Source organism: Micropterus salmoides, unplaced genomic scaffold, assembly GCF_014851395.1.
Source record: "Micropterus salmoides isolate LMB-PRFRI ecotype aquatic unplaced genomic scaffold, ASM1485139v1 Ms_hic_scaffold_5, whole genome shotgun sequence".
NCBI classification, from domain to species: domain Eukaryota; kingdom Metazoa; phylum Chordata; class Actinopteri; order Centrarchiformes; family Centrarchidae; genus Micropterus; species Micropterus salmoides.
Genome location: NW_024044237.1, coordinates 28,581,441 through 28,598,767, shown reverse-complemented (window position 1 = coordinate 28,598,767; position 17,327 = coordinate 28,581,441). Strand labels below are relative to the sequence as shown.

General features: G+C 39.5%; 1 protein-coding gene across 7 annotated transcripts in view; it reads left to right on the top strand.

Moving 5' to 3' along the window:
• si:dkey-237h12.3 (teneurin-3) overlaps window positions 1-17,327 on the top strand; it is a 146,579-nt gene that overhangs the window by 86,050 nt on the left and 43,202 nt on the right. For 5 of the 7 annotated variants that reach the window (XM_038699716.1, XM_038699715.1, XM_038699719.1 and 2 more), the window contains 9 exons: window positions 345-555; window positions 1,658-1,759; window positions 2,797-2,991; window positions 4,060-4,260; window positions 9,010-9,195; window positions 12,117-12,137; window positions 12,624-12,647; window positions 13,717-13,863; window positions 14,395-14,611. In XM_038699716.1, the coding sequence (XP_038555644.1) occupies window positions 345-555; window positions 1,658-1,759; window positions 2,797-2,991; window positions 4,060-4,260; window positions 9,010-9,195; window positions 12,117-12,137; window positions 12,624-12,647; window positions 13,717-13,863; window positions 14,395-14,611 (1,304 nt within the window). The remainder of the gene's footprint in view (window positions 1-344; window positions 556-1,657; window positions 1,760-2,796; window positions 2,992-4,059; window positions 4,261-9,009; window positions 9,196-12,116; window positions 12,138-12,623; window positions 12,648-13,716; window positions 13,864-14,394; window positions 14,612-17,327) is intronic. The other 2 variants (XM_038699718.1, XM_038699717.1) reach the window with 1 other exon arrangement.

The window sequence follows — 17,327 nt, the reverse complement described above, 5'->3', positions numbered from 1 at the left end:
TTTTAGAACATTTTTGAACATTTGCCCCAGAGCCATATCAGCTCCATCAGTATACATACAACTCTCCAAATAACATCTATCAACTCCAAATAACAGTCACTGAAAAATCAACATTTATTATACTAGAATATTTGCTGTGTACACAAACCTGTTCTGGTTGTGGCTTGCATTACGACTTTGAAGAGTTCCTCTCAGACAGTTAGGGAAATCACAAGAGGAGCTGCATACAAAGCATCCAATAGAAGAAAATATTAACTTTTTGAACTGTCATGCTTCTTTACTGCCTGATTTAATCAGGCAATCACCCGCATCTGTCGGAATTTGTTTGGCGTCTTGTTTTGCAGTATGACTTTGTGGAGCTCTTGGACGGCAGCCGGCTTATCGCCAAAGAGCATCGGACTCTCAGTGAACCAGAGACAAGGGCCCGGCTGGATCATCAGGTCACCGTCCACCAAGCCGGATTCATCCAGTACCTGGACTCGGGGGTGTGGCACCTGGCGTTTTATAATGATGGACGGAACGTGGAGGCAGTGTCCTACAACACCATTATACAGGGTACGAGGACACACATCTGCTGCAATGGCTGATGAGTGTGATTGGAATGATGTGTAATGACATGTTTTGAAGACTTTAATTTCCTTAAACAGCTGCGCCTGAATGAACAAACAGTAAAGTGGTTGGAAATTATGGCTACCACACAAACAAGCTGAGCTTTTCAAACTTTAAGCAACCAGGAGGCAGTACTAGGTTTCCATTGGAGGGTAGTGGATTATTGTGCTCAACACTATAATACGAGACCATACACAGCATTGATCCTTCCCTCCTAACAACCTCTTCAGTGTTCTGAAGTCTGTGAAATTTCCTTGTGGGTTTTGAGGTAGGAAAAACACTAAGGTTGAGTTAACGTTTTTCTTTTTCTATTTCCTTCGGGGAGTTCCATTGATCTGGCCCTACAAATACGAATGTATTGATGTGTGAGGTCAAAATTGCCTGGGTCCGACACAGGCTCAATGAACATCCAATACAAGCCAGTGTAATAACAAAAAAGTTTGCCCTCTTAACGCCGATCAAAATGAGGGTCCTGGTCTTTTGGGGGTGCCCTTTATGAGCGATGGTCTATTGAATGAACACAAGATCTGTCTGTGGGATATGTCAGATTAACTTCAAGTGAGAGAGGATTTGAGCTGTAAACACTCTGGAGATTGCATGGCTTGTGTGGGCATGATCAGTCATTCAAGGGTTTGAAGGGGGGAAGAGGGAGGCAGTAGAGGAGACAGGAGGAAAGAAAAATGTGTCATGGAAATGGAATTATTTGGTCTAATTTAAAATGCCTGTGTGGCTTTTACTTAACATGGCTTAGATGGGAACAGTCGGGCTGCAGTATACATGTTATGGAGGCTTAGACCTTAGTGGAACATGGACAAATAGCTGTAAATTTATGCCATGCCTGATAGGAGTACTGCAGATAAGGGATGCTTAGAAAGTCTAGATTCGTGGAGGGGGGGGAAAATGAAAAGTTAGTATCTTGGTTGTCTGGCAGTATTTCTTAAACTGTACAGTTGACAAAAGTTAAATTAAAGAGGAATTTCAGATTTGCTCTAATATGACAATCTGATGAGTTATTAATAGTTGGACTTGCTCACTGCTGTACCCACAGAATCCGTCACAGAGTGCACACATAACTGTTACGGGAACGGAGAGTGTGTGGCAGGATCCTGTCACTGCTTCCCAGGATTCATAGGGCCGTACTGTTCCAGAGGTAATTATTAAACTCATATATTACTCTTATTCTGTCCATTCAGCACATGATTTAAAGGGTCAGTTACCCAAATTTTAAATAAAAAAATCTACTATATATCTCATGGTATCCAGCTATGCAGATTGTTGTGGTTTTATTTGCCCAGGTTTCTGAGATTTCTGCTGCCAACCTAACACAAGGTTAATGGAACTTTTGTTTATGGTGCTCAAAGCTTAAAAAAAATCACTGTGTCTCATACAGCTTCACAAATGGTGTCTCGTACAGCTTTACTGACAAATTGCCTGGGCTGATGTGTTGGCCAGTATCACAGTATAGCAGATAAATTGATAGGCATATATATGAGCCGAAGTAACACAACATGTCAGTGCAGAAATGACACATACATGTTAATTTAATCACTGCCACCATTACAAGAACTGAGTTTGTTTTTCAATTGTACCATGTAACTTATTTTAGAAACCCTATTAATAATATCTTTAGGAAAAAATAATATAATAAAAATTATTTTATACTCGGTAACTAATCTGTCCCTAGCGGTTTTTAATGAAACTAAACTAAAATGGCCCATTTTTAACGGACTGAGCACCAAAAAAGAAATTGCTTTCGCGTCTATTGTATCCGAGTGACCAAATACTGGCTACATAAAACCAAAGCTAGCAGTAATGTGGCTGTAACGTGGGAAATGTGGCCAGTAACTGATGGTTGCCCATAGTAACTGGTCCCATACAAGAAATTGTCCGGCACATGATCCTGCGTAAAACGGCTTATTGTGTTATTATGCTATTGTTTTATGCTAAGGTTTTTCTACAGAATACACAAAAGAGAAATAACATGTTAATTAGTATCCAAGCCTTCTTTCATCTTGCTCCAGCTTCATATTTACCATACACATGTGAGCAATGTAACAATGTGACTCTGGGCAGCACAGCAAATAAGCGTATTTCCTAAAACTATTTAATTAATACCACATTCATCCTGATATAATATTATTTTACAATTTGGGGAGGAGTTTTTTTATACATGCGGTCTTTCCTCAGCTGCCTGTCCGGTCCTGTGCAGCGGTAATGGCCAGTATACCAGGGGGCGCTGTCAGTGCTACAGTGGCTGGAAGGGCACTGAGTGTGACGTTCCTGCCTCCCAATGTATCGATCCTCAATGCGGTGGACATGGACTGTGTGTGGCGGGCAACTGTGTGTGCAACACTGGCCACAAAGGAACCAACTGTGAGCAAGGTAAATGAGGAAAAAAAAAGGTTCTTCCCATTGGATTGGAAGCAGCTGAATCTGGGGGAATCGACACAGTTCATTGGAGAAACAATCGGTGTTTTCAACTCCACCGAGCAGATAATGCTTTGGATGTTGTTATTGATACTGTGTGTATAAATTAACTCACTCTTAGTGTTTAGACCGTATGAGGGTACAAGCTGGAACAGATTGTGCAATGCCTGTTGATGCAGTCACCTATTGGAATGCTCCCCAGTTGAAGACACGTGTTAAAATCAGTCAGTCAATGGCATCTGTTCCTACCGTTTCTTCTTCTTTCTTGTCAACCTTTTCTGCCTCCCCCTTCACTACTGTGCATTTAACTTTATTGATCCACATGCAGACAAAAGACTATCAGCTCAGATTTACATGTGCGGTTGACCTTAGGCCTACATGTAAAAGCTATTGAGTTTACTAAATGAATGCATTGCGGTTTTCTTTGAGGTGAAGCAATATGGGAAGGAAACATAGACAGGAGAGGATAGGATTTGTAGTTCCAAGCTTGCGTGTAAGGGCTCCGGTGTGATGAATTGGTTCAGGAAAATGATCAATATCAGTGTCCAAGTAGATATGGAAACGCACAGAGCTATCAGCTCCAGAGGAAGCTGTTGTAACGTTGCTGCAAATGATCCCTTGTTAGTAATGGGTTGAATATATTGGTCATAATTGCTAATTATTAACCTAGATCACCAAGCTGATTTGCGAATTGTTAATAGTAATTGATTATATCTGTCTGGACACTAATTGTACTCCTTTTCCTAGGGCCTATAATGGAGCATAATTATGCTGTCAGTATATTGGAAGTATAATATACTGTAGAGGAGCTAGCTGAACTTAGGGTGGAAAATTACTACCAGCCTCTGCTAAATTTTCAGCTGTGGCTCACCAGCCATCATCTGGCTCTAGACCACTTTCCACTCACTCACACAAAAATGGTTTAGGCGGGTTGCAGAGTTGGAGTGGCCGGGGTAAATAAGTTGATATCCTGTCTAGAAATGGTAAACTAACCCCACTGTTGTCCTCATTGTGTGTCCCAAGTGGACTGTGTGGACCCGAAGTGCTCCAGCCACGGAGCCTGTCATCATGGTGACTGCCACTGTAACCCGGGCTGGGGAGGGATCAGCTGTGAGATCCTGAAGAGCACTTGTCCAGAGCAGTGCTCCAGTCACGGCACCTTCAACACCGACTCGGGAACATGCATCTGCGAGGCCAACTGGACAGGAGCCGACTGCTCCATAGGTCAGAACATGTTTCACTTTCTTGTCATCACTTGTGCAGCCTTGTCATGGGGCTTACAACACACTATTTTTTCCATTAGCGATTATTCTGCCCCTCATTTTCTCAAGTCAATATTCTGGTCCATGAAATAACAGAAAATCCCATGAAAAAATCCCATTATACTTCCCTAAAACGAGAGCTGACATTTTCAAAACACTTGTTTTGTCCCTAACCACAATGTATTAAATTAGCACATTATCACATATGAAAAGAAAAGCAACAAATCTTCACATTTAACAAGCTGGAACTAGGTAGGCTTTTTAATGAAGGAAATTACTTTCTTTTGATTGATAATTGATTAATCAACTAATCGTTTCAGCTCTAAAGTATTTTTTTTCAAAGACTACACATTGGCTTTAGAAGAATTAAAAGGCATATTAATCTAATTACAGTTGTAATCTGCAATGTCTTTTATTTCATTCATTTATTTATTGATGTCATTAGTGCAGTGTTCTTTGTAATGCATTAACAAATCCTTGCAAACAGTGCAGTCAGTTATATAATGTATTTTATTTTACTGTTTGTGGGTAGTGTTTGAGTTTCTCTAACGAGTAATTGGCACCAAATTCTTTCTGTATTTATTTCAAATAAACTCCCCCGTGCTGTGCACAGATACTGCAAACACCAGGTGTCCATGGCAGCAGATCTATAAGTAGTTAATAACAGGCTGTAGATTGAAATAAAAAATCCATCATACAGTATATTATTAGATTATGTAGATGTGTAATTAAGAAACTTGGGATATGATTGTTCAGCTTTGGAATCCAAAAAACTTTAAATATGAGTAAAACAATGTAATATACTTTTAATCTTTAATGATTAAAAAAATCTAAATTTTAGCTAATTAATTAGGTTTTTTTTAAATAACAGTTAGTGAACATCATAGAACAATTTGTTTTCCTAGATTAATATGACACACTTTCAAATAAAACTCTGAATAAAATATACAGTCAAATCATTATCTTTCAGCTTTCCCCCATAGGTACACATGAAGGAAACAAAATTATTTGCTAAAGATGATGAATGGGAGCCAGACTGAAGTTTTTCATCTCATGAGCTACAAATACATGTTGCAGTACTTGCGCTGCTGTGTTTTACGCCCTCTTGGTTACATCTCTCTTATATCACCTTCGGTAAAGTTTTACTTTGATGAGATGGGGTGAAATTAAACAAGTGTATATTATCATTAATATAAGAAAGCCTCTAGGATAATGCGTTCACAACAAGTGCATTTCAAACCATTAATACAAGCTCTGTATTTTTTAAGCAATTTGATTAATCAATCCATGTGAGAACAATATTAAATGTTTGTATACTTGCTTTTTGTATAATGCAAACACCCTGAGATGTCTCAAAAAGTCTCAGTTATTCTCCAAGTAGGAATAAGAAAGTAACCTGAACCAACAGCAGGTAACAAACCCAAAACAAAAGCTTTCACGGGCATGAGAAGACAGATGTTGACATCTGATAGCCAGGAGTCAGGAGTCAATCATGCATGGATGTTCATGCTTGTTGTGTTCTTTACTACAGTATGTTCACCAGAGAAGAAAAAGAAGTCTGTGATTTTGCTTACAAGAACTGGTTTTTAGCGAATGTGCAAATCCCTGAGACAATTGTTAGGAGTTATGATTTGCTTGCAGTGTAGTAGTTTGAACCTAAATGAACAGATTACAAAAATGCAACTACCTAATTATGTTTTGGACTAAATAAATCAACCTGTGATCACAACCTTTAAGTCTGAACATCAACATGTGTTGGTTTAAAACAGAGCATATGTTACTAACAGAGCTTTGGCTGCACATGTTACTCTTGTGCGACCAAGCATATGTTGTTTTTGAAATCTAAAACACAAATGTGTGTTGTTTTTAAATAGACTCATAGAATTGTTCAGAACCTTTTCCAAAAATGCCAGAGTACTTTATAGCAGCTACAGGTTCTTTAGAGAGGAGACAATCGTGTATTCCCTTCTACTCACAGCAGAGCTTTCTTCATTTGTTACCAGCTTTGTATTCAGAGGGTTTGTCTTCAACACAGGTAGGTGACATGTTAGTTCAAAGGCTTGCCCCTCCCATCTGTTATCTGTGCATGAGGTTCAGGTGATTTATGCGCCTATTCCCACCTCAGAATAGACTCATTCTGTGTGTTAAACCCAGAGAGAAACACAATGGCCATACTGAGGCGAACAATTAAAAGCACTTTGTTTCTGTCAGTATAAAAGTCTGTCGGATGTATTTCTGTTGGCTGAAATTCAATTGAAAATTAAGTCATAAGGAGGCTGGATGGTGTGCTTGAGATGATAGATGAGTGTTCACAAGTTTTGAAGCAGCATGCAGCTGGGTGCCCAAGAAGTAAGTTGTTTTTTTTTTCCTTCTGTGTGTCACTTTATTTTCTTTTTAGAAGAGAGGTAATTTGTTATTCTGTTAAAAGTCTTCAATATTCCAGACACAATCCTCTCACTCAGCAAGATATCTCCTGCCAATAATGGCGCTGAAGAGGCTAGACTTGGTGCAGTCCAAAAGTTAGGGAGTTTACACACCTGGGTGGGTGGAGAATTCCCTCTTAATTAATGCTGCGATTCTTCTTCAATTAAATAAACTTTAATTAACAAGCGAGTAGCATGGATCGACCGCCCACAACCCCTATCCAGCTCGAGTCAGGGGCATGTTAAAGGCAGATAAACACTTTTGCACTAATGAAAAATTGATTGCATAGATTCTATGGGAAGGAGGTATCCCTTTGGAATCGAATGACTCCCCTCCAGAGGCATGCTTAATATTCTACAGTGTCTGCTCGACTTAATCAGAACCATCCAAGGTCTCTCAATCGAAGAAAAACTCTATTCAGAGAGCTGGAAACGCACAGCTATAAGAGCCTCAGTAAAGGGGAGGGTGGGTAAAGCAGTGGTAGACTGGCTTAAAAAAATACATGACCAAAATGAGTAGATCCATGACTTACTACGTTTTGGGCAGCAGCATGATGTCTCGTGGCTAATTTGCTTTCCCCGCAGGCAATACCAAGTTTTTTAAAAGTCACAAACTTTTTGTTTGTGGGCATGTATATATATATATATATATATATATATATTTCCTGGAGCATCTAGTCACTTAAAATTTGAAGGCATACTTGAGCTACTTTTCTCTAGCAGATTGATGGCTATTGTCACAGCGGAAAGCTGTATGGCTCTTCTGTTCAAAAGCTTTGATAGAAGCTCTTGGTTACAGTAAATGAACATTTCTTATTCTCCCACAAGAGCAGCTACAGCTTGATGAGCATTCGCTTTAGCCTGGTACAGACTGACTGACTTACCACCCATTGATTCAATCTTTTGAATTTTACTTTTCTGGAGATAACACGGATTCATAACAGCTGCTCTGCTATTTCCGATGCTCCATACTTGAAGGAAACATGTTGATCTAACATTTGTCAGAGTCCAGACATAAGAATGTGCTTAAATCCATAACCCTCGCCTCAGTCTGCCAAGACTCCATGCAAATGAGCTTCCAGAATATTTAAAACCTAAAAAGTGTTTTTTAGATGCACAAAGTAATTTCTGTGCTTTACTGGTCTTGTGCTTCAGACTTTTTGAGTGATGACAGGTTTTGTTAAATTTTAAGATGTTTTCACTCATTGAGAAATAAACTGGCCTATGAAATTACTGGAGTCTTTGATAAAAAGTGGCTGCAGAAACAAAAAATACAATAATGACTTTTTATTATTTCACTCTAATTATTCTGAGAAATGCCTTTACATTGTGTGATAAACTGTGATGTCATTTAGATGGTAAAAAGTGGTTGTTGCACTGATTGGGCCTGTTTGTTGATAAGCTAATTTAAGTCCTCCAGAGTTTGTTGATGAGGACATTTTACAAAAAATAGATGTAAACTGAATCAGATATTATACATCTGCCATCATAAGTACACAGATTTATCTCTTCAGTGTTCCATCTAACATACACTCATTATGTTTGAATCGGTTTTAATCCAAGCTGACACTATGTATTGCTTTGGTGTATTGTGGAGAAAATGGTTTATAGATTACGTCAAGCTCTGAGAATTTAAAGGACTTTATTATCTCCTGAAAAAAATAACTATATATCAAAACGGATTTCCTACTTTTTAGAGGAAGATTTATCCTTTATTTTTGTATCTTTCACTATCCATTGTGCATTTTGGCAAGAGTGGCAGCCAAAGAAAAGCTGATTGGGGATTTTGTTTGCTCTTTGTTTGCCACTGCTCTGACATGTCGTAACTGTGTCCTGCTTTACACACATTTAAAGAATTGTGTACACAACAAGTATGTTGGGATCCCATAAAGCAAAAGAAAGTGGTAAAGTCCTGATATTTTCCCATGTAAAATAATGCTTTGCGTAGTAATGCTTTTGAGTCTCTTTAGATGAAATATTATCAGACATTGCAGTTTTTTCTTCTTCTTCTTCTTCTTTTAAAAAACACTTGCCTTTGTATTTTTAGGATTTTCTATAACACATTTTTTAGGAATAGTGTTTAAAACATGTCTTGTTTACAGTTAAACTTATTGGCCCACTTTAACTGATGGAGCCAACACTTCTCAGCAGACATCAGAGCATTTTTCAGCAGTGGCAGATGCATCTACACAGAATACTAAAATACACCAGTATAGAAAAAGGGCCGTTTCACAGAACAGAAGCTACATGTTCCCTTGGCTTTTTTTTTGTTTGTTTTTTTGCAACAGAGGTGTGTGTGGTAGACTGTGGTCCCCATGGCTCGTGCATCAGTGGTGTGTGTCACTGCGAGGAAGGCTGGGCAGGACCAGAATGTGAGCAGAGAGACTGTCACCCACGCTGCATCGACCACGGAGTCTGCCGAGAGGGCAAGTGTGACTGCCACCAGGGCTGGACGGGTGAACATTGCACCATTGGTGAGCCACGGTGACACATACAGTACAGTACACCTACACACACTTGACAGAAGGGCACGAACTACAGAGGAAACTCATTTATGGACAGGCTTAAAGGGCAACTTTGGAGTGTGAATGTCAGTATTTTCAGAGCAGTTTCAAGCAGATCATGATACACTCCTGTTGCTGCCTACCTACTCCAAACAAGTACCTCGGCATGACAAATTAGTAATAAGTACGTTTTGATATGTTCAGTGCTTAGACGTAAATGGCTGGGTTTCTTGCAGTTCAATTTCCAGAGATCACTGAATCAAACATTGTGGCCAGGATTTTCATCCTTGGATTTTTTGGGGTTTTTCTGAATGTTGGACAATCACAGTCGAGGTGTTTTCGGACCGGAGAAACCTTCTTATAGCCTCCCCCTTTTTTTGTCTGCACCTGAAGAACTGGGAATGTACATTGACTGGTCAAACACATGAGCCAATCCGCCATTTTTGAAAACCTGGAGTCGTGCCAAAGTGATGTTGCTATACCAGCCACCAGTGTTCCTATTGGCGGTAGGAATGCAGACAGAAAAAAAGCCCATGAATGTATTTAGTTCTCAGGGGAGCTTCCCTGTGGGCGCTTCCTCACAGGGAGCCCCCAGAACTGTTTGGTCCAGAACTCCTATTGGTGTAAAGTAATTGATAACATTTACTCAAGTATGGTACTCTTAAGTATAATTATTATCAGTATAATTTTGAGGGACTTGGAGTATTGGCATTTTATCCATTTGAACAGATTTCACAGGGAAATATTGTACTCCACTAGAATTACTAGTTACCCTGCAGAATAATATTTTACATACAAATCATATAATCATCAACGAAAACAATTTAATATAATACATATACTAATGTAACACTCATAAAGGGACCATTAATTAATTAATATTAATTAATTTTATACTATTAATATATATTGTTTGTGATACTTCTGTACTTTTACTTACGTCAAATTTGAATTCCGGGACTTCTACTTGTAATGGAGTATATTTATGTTATGGTATTCCTGTTTTTACTCAAGTACTAGCCATGTGACTGTTACTAAACATATCAACAGTTCAAAGTTTCCAAGTGAATGTCAGTTTCTGCTTCTGGAAGCATCACCCCCAGTTCAGCATAATTTTTTTATTTATTTTTTTTAACCAGAGCTACTAAATATCAGATATTGTAGTGGTAAATTTAGAGGTTTGAATGATTTGGGTATGAGTTAAATATTAATTGGGGCAATATAGAGAATCCACACACAAAAAAGAATGTATGTGGCCAACTAGCCTTCTCTTTTGTACTCTTTTCAAAATCTGTTTAGTTTTGCAACACCTCACATCAACTTTGTAATTTTTCTACCATCCATTTAGATATTCCACCTTTTAGACTGCTGAAGTGATGCTCCTGTATTAGCGAGTCAAGGGCAGGTATTTAGGGAGCCGAAAAGCCACGGGTAGGCCTCTTTGGAATATCATTTTTCTGAAATGGTAGTGCTTCACCTGGCATTAATGAGGATAATGAGTTCTGAGATGTCACTTCCTATTGACCTTTAACTCAAACTTCCTCGACACCTTACCCCCTGTCAAAGGTCCCGTAGTTAAACCCTGACACGCCGCGTCAAATAGCATTCCCCCAAGTGTCATCTCCAACCTCTCAATGACGACATATTCCCTGTGAAACAAAGATCTGGCACTCCAAACTATTGAACCCTAATTATGTATTTACAAGTTCTCTCTTTGGCAATCCCCGGTCCACAGCGTGGTTTCATCTCTGAAGGGACGAGAAATTGCAGAGAGGGAGCTGCAGGAAGGGTCACATTCCTGATCTTATTAATCTTTCCCTCCTAAGGGCCAACTGTGCACCATCCATTTTCTCTTTCTTTCCTCCTGTTTAAGGCTGCCGTAAGGAAAGTAACTCCTTGCATTGGATGCAGTGGGGATGAATAGGCAGTGTATTACCTTTTCTTGGAGAACCGGGAAGCTTATTGTGTCTTTCAAACCCTGAATAACTGCCATTTGCACAAAGCACCTTTTAATCACATTACATGGCCAGAGCTTGAATAGAGGACTTCCTTGGCCATTCTTTTGTCACAAGCATCTAGATCCTGTTTTATATGCAGGGCTTAACCCATTATCACGGCTTTCTCAGAAATGCAGTTTACCACTAAGGTGTTTTTGATTTGTTTTAGTGTACTGCTGGTCCATTGCTGTGCAGTTGTTGAAATCACTGAAGTGGAGATGGCAGCAAAATTAAAATAAAAAAAGTGAAGTATGCTGTTTCATGATGCATTGATATTAGACTGAGGGTGAGACTACATACTTCCTGACAAGCAGACAGTAAAATGTTTCGAACAGGCCCAGATGAAACGGGCTCATAGAGTCTGAAAACAAAGAGTGTTGTAACACTCAGATATCAAGAGAAACAGTGTGTTCTTGTGTTCTTCTGTGTTAGCCTGTCTTGCTTTTGCAAAGCAAAGCAGATGGAGAGTGTTAACAATGAATATTTTAGTGAGCTTAAGATGTTGAATTCATTTTTGTTGCTTTCTATGGACATTATAATCACATTATAATCGGAAAGATGTTGTGATTTTGACCATGGGAGCATCTATAATTCTGATTAATCACTTGCTGCTTTAATTAACATCTACTCTCTAAGTATATCAAATACTGGATCCCCCCTCCCCATCCTGTAGCTAAACTTTGAATCTACTACTCTCTACTACTACTAATCTCCAGCTTCTGTCTCTTTTGTCTCTGTCTCAAACCAACCAACCAATTTTCTACTTGTTTTTTTCTATTTGCATTTCTTTGCCTAACTCCTACTTATATCCGTTCTCTTTTCTATTTTATGTCTGTATGCCTGTCTGCCTACCTATCTGTCTCTCTCCAACTCCCTCTTGGCTTACATGTATAGCCCTGGATTCCAGAGTATCAGGTAAAAACACTTTTCACTTTGCTTGAGAATTATATTCCTCATGCAAGATGCTTTTTTTCTGATCCAGCTGAACACCTTTTATTTTGCTTAAAAAATGTGAAGATGTAAAAAAAAACAAAAAAAAAAAAACGGTGAACTCACAGCTTTCCAGTCATATCCTGTCACTCATGCTTAGTATTAGCTATTCAGCTCAATCACATAACGACTGTGATTTAAATACACAGTTGAGAGATTGAATTAGAGCTGAAGTTAAAACGAGGCAAAGACAACAATAATCTTGGGGAAAAAACTACCTGCAAAGCTTCTTTTCCAAATATTCAAATCAAGTTGGCAGGTACATCAGCTTTATGCCAGCAACCGTTTCCACTTTTTGTGCTCCCTACAAGTTACAATACGTAAATGTGTTTGTCAGTCTTAGCTCTCTGCCACCACAGAGATAAGTAATTTTCTTTTCCAAATGTTTCCCTTTCCTCGGTTGTGTAATAGGAGCAGTCAAGATAGGATATAAAGGTAAATTGAACCACTACCCCCCAAGGGAGATTGTCACGAACAATCCCTCCCTGCTCTCTGTCTTTCCTAGCACGGCGTTTATACACCTGTTCTATGTCCGAGTCGATCATAATGTTTCTGCTGTGATCCTGCTCCCCCGATATGTTTCCTCATCTCCTGTCCGTCTTAACCAGTCTCACACAGACTCCACGGTCCCTTCTTCCCTTCCCTGTCTTAATTCCCTGTGTCTGCCAGATTAAACGCCCAAAACTGGTGTGGTTTAGTCATGTTTCGGCTCCCTGTCTCCACCCTCCACTAGAAGGAATGCGATCTGGCAGCAAGTGCTCTGTTTTCTGTAAATGTAGAGACTCTAGATCCTCCCCCTCCTTCCCACACTTCTTCCCCTATTTACATATATACTTCCCGTTTCCTTTGATGTTGCTGTTACTTCACATGAGTGTTTCTAACATCTGCAATGGGCTGTTCCTACTTTAATTATTTGCAGGCGAAAGCAATGAACTTCCGGCCACTGATTTTCTCCCTATTAAATGGGATTTGTGCAACATCGAACTCAGAAGGAATCCTTTAAATATTGATTCAGATCCCCCCAAAAATGTAAATGTTTGGCTCCAGCCCATGATTTGAAAATCAGAATTAATGCAACCAAAATACAAGTCACTTGAACTCGTACAAAATCATTCAAATTTTGATTTAAACAAAAAACAAAAATGCTGCCATGAGGCTTTGAGTCAACGTGCATTCACTGCCTCCCATTGACCTTTTAAGAGTAGGTAAACAGCTCAGCAAGTTTTCCTTTCTTATTCCAAACTCATCTGTTTTCAGGGTAGTTGTACATGCTCCTGAAACTCATGTGAAACGACTGTAACACCTCACACCCTCCCCTACATCCTCAGTCCTGTCAGAGGTGTATTGTACTGTATGCTCACTCAATACTGTGTTTTATCATTTTTGTCCCTCCTCTGCCCCTGTCCACTCTAAATGACCCCTTCGCTCTTGTCTTCTCCCCCTGTTCCTGATTTCTTTGTTCTGACTTGCTCGGCTGTTTGACACGTACATGATGTGTTGACAGACGGCTGCCCCGGACTGTGCAACAACAACGGGAGGTGTGTCCTCGATCAGAACGTCTGGCACTGCATCTGTCAGTCAGGATGGAGAGGGCTGGGATGCGATGTAGCGACCGAGACGCTGTGCTCAGATGGCAAGGATAACGAGGGAGGTAGGAAGCAGTAAAAGCCTCGTACAAATAGTCTTTTAGCTTCAGAAAAAAACTTGTCTGTGCATTTCTCATTGTGCGAGAGAGAAAATTGGCTTTGATGTGGCTCCTCGGTGACAGTGCTAAACAAACAAAACAAATCAATCATACATAAAACATCACTGGAAAGAAAATGCAAATGTTGTAGCAGAGCAGATTGTTGAACAGCATGCTTTAAAATATACAGTAGATTAATTATAAAGAGTAGTTGACATTATATAATAATACTCTGGAACTAAAAAACTTCTCCTCAGCCTGGTCAACAAGCCCAGAACTTTTGAGGTTTATATTACATTAGATGACATACTTTGAAAGAGTTTACTTTAATGTCCGCTCAGGATTTCTGCTGTCGCTTTAACGAACTGCAGTTCATGTTAGAAGTCATCTGTGTGCTCCAGAGCTCAACACAATAATAAAGATGCTCTCACGTTTCCTAATGTATCCAGGTCAACAAAGCTTTTCCTCCCTGTCTCAACTGTCCATCCTGTTTTCCAGATGGACTCGTCGACTGCATGGACCCAGACTGCTGCAGTCAAATCTCCTGCCAGGGTCAGACCTACTGTCGCGGCTCGCCTGACCCCGCTGCCATCGCCGGCCAGGGCCAGAGTTCAGCCGCCCAGCCCACATCCAAGGGCTTTTATGATCGCGTCAGTTTTTTGATTGGACCCAGCGGCAGTCACGTGATACCCTGGGATAACCCATTCAACAGCAGGTAAGTGGCTTAATGAATTACTGGCAGCTCTTTAATTATTTGGGTCACGTTTGCTGTTTGCTGTCTCATTACCAGTCGGAAGAGACACCTGTGTTTGTGCAGCCACTCCAGAAATGTCAAAGAATCTTACATCTCTTTGTCTTTGCAGTCACACTGACAAGTGTGTTTACAGTGGTGTCACTGCCACAAGTGTTTATTTCTTTTACCAGTCAAAATTAAGTAGCTCAAGAGTGAGCAAGCTTGTTCCTAGCTAACAACTCTTATGACTGTGAAAACATAAGAATTAGATTTCTCACACCAAGATAACCACCATGTGGTTTTCCAAATTGAAAAGAGAAGCACAGCAAACATTTCACTCAAGAGACCATTTTCACTGCACATGAATGTATATATTATATCAGAAACCTAATTTTTTTTTTATCATAAGCTAGCTGGCCGTCCATCACACAGTATATTTGAATATCTAAGACCGGCACACTTACACAGACTCCTCTTTGACATTTGCTTGAAAGGTCTTTTTTTCTAGAAACTACCAACAGAAAACCATGACAAATCCATCAGATAGTCTGCAAAGAGCCAACAAGTTAATGGAATTTTGCATTTTAACATGTATTTTTGTTTTGATTCTTATTATTGTTACTGATATTACGTTTATACAAATGGCACCTATTGTTGGTATTATATAATACAGATTTTGATACATTCTCCACTTAGATTGCAGTTTCTAGTGCTTTCTTTAGTTTCACAGTTCATAGAGGTGCCGTTTTCTGTTTTGTTGGATGGTAGATGACTATAAAGTGTTTTAGTCGTGTTACTTTGGTTTTTGATTAAATACTTGCAAAACTAATAGCATTCACATCAGCATCAACTGTACTTTGTGTTCTGCGCCAAATGGCAGATATTAGGATGCTTAAACCCTAAGCTAAGATGGTGAACATGGTAACAATACTAGCATGTGAGTATTGTCATTGTGAGCATATCAGCATGCTGATGTTAGTTTAAAGCATTGTTGTGCCAAAGTACAGCCTCACATAACAGCTTTTATGGCTGTAGACTGGTAGTCTAGTTTTTGTCATGTCTTTCCGAGAAAGTTATTAGGGCACAGGCATGAGAAATGCAACAAAATTCGTTCTTTATTATTATTTTACCAGATGAGTCACGTTTGTGATGGCCTGAATGTGCTTGAAAACTACGAAAATGTTCATGTCATTATGGTTCTCATGCATGGGCGTGGCAAAATGGCTCGTAAATGCCCTCTAAAGAGCAGCCCACGGGTCACGTGTCACCAAAATGTAGAATTTAGTTGTAGCTCATTTTTTGCGTTTTACACGCTTCCTACATATACGAACTCCTCCTAGAGAATTAATCCGATCAACTTCAAATTTTCACTTTACGTGTTTAATTATTGCCATACATGCCAATATTCACTCATAGTGACACCAGCTGGAAAAAGAAAGTAAGCTCTGAATGACAATCATCATTTCATATACCTGAAAGTTTCTCAGTGTAGTCCATACTTGATTTACTGGGCCATAACTTATAATTCAGGGGTGTTCTCTTGCGCAACATAGGGGACACCAGAAGTGACGTTTAGGTGTCCAAAACTCATGATAATTCAGAAACCTGTCTCTCGACCTCCAGCCTCTGCGCAGCAGCCACAGCACGCCCTGACGCACGTCAAAATGCAAAAGCCTGTCCAACACTGCTTGTAGCTTTTAATTTTTTCATTTTTTGGCTACATCAATGTGCGAACTGAGGAGACAAGAGTTATATTTTTTACCAAAACCTCAGTGCTCTCCCACATCTGTTCAGAATCGTGAGTAGAGTTTGTTTTGTGACTGATGGAGAGGAAAATGATTGCCAACTGTGTGCAGAAGGCTTTGGGAATATTTTCTCCAATAGTTTAAAGTAATCCTTATGTAAATAGCATGCTTTACTGAAAATATAGAATGAGGCAATCCCACCCCCCACCCCCCTAGTCGGGTTCTCAGTAATCCTCATCCTCATTGTCTTCAGCTTACTGTCGATTTCATGTCTGGCAGTGGAATTAGCTCTCTTGCTCAAAATACTCATTTGTCTTTTTATCTCCTTGTAGTTTTATAGTCAAAAACATCATGGTGCATTTTCGAGGCTCCGCAAACATACATACTACTAAATGTGAAAAAAATTAATTACTTTTTTTTACTGCGTCTTATCAGCACAAACACTTCTTACATCAAATACTTGTTTGAAAGAGTCAGATAATGAATTAGAATTCAGTAGTGGCAGAGTTTGTTGGAGACGCATCTTTTTAAAACATTAATTTTGGGTTACAGGTTGAATAATTTATTGACAGCCCTTGCAGAGTATATATTATAAAAAGTCTCAGAAGCACTGGAACAATGCCAGAACAGCATCGGGACTTCCAACAGCAGCGGTGACTGTTATGCCTAGTCGTAGAGTATCTGAAGTCTAATGGTACAGTGATGGGAAACAGTTAGAGGTCACTCCTCTCCTTCTATTTTTTAAGAAGCCATTGTGTAAGACAGGAGAAAGGGAGCAGATTTCACTGTGCGGTCAGGTTTTAGAACTCTGCAGTGAACTTGTCCTGTGTATAGCACAGAGAATAAAACATGTGTTGTGGTTTAGTGTTTTTTCCCCCCACTGTTCTCCCAGCCGTATCACATATCCCACACAAGTCTCCCATTGGGTTTTCAGATAGTGTTTCTCTACAGCC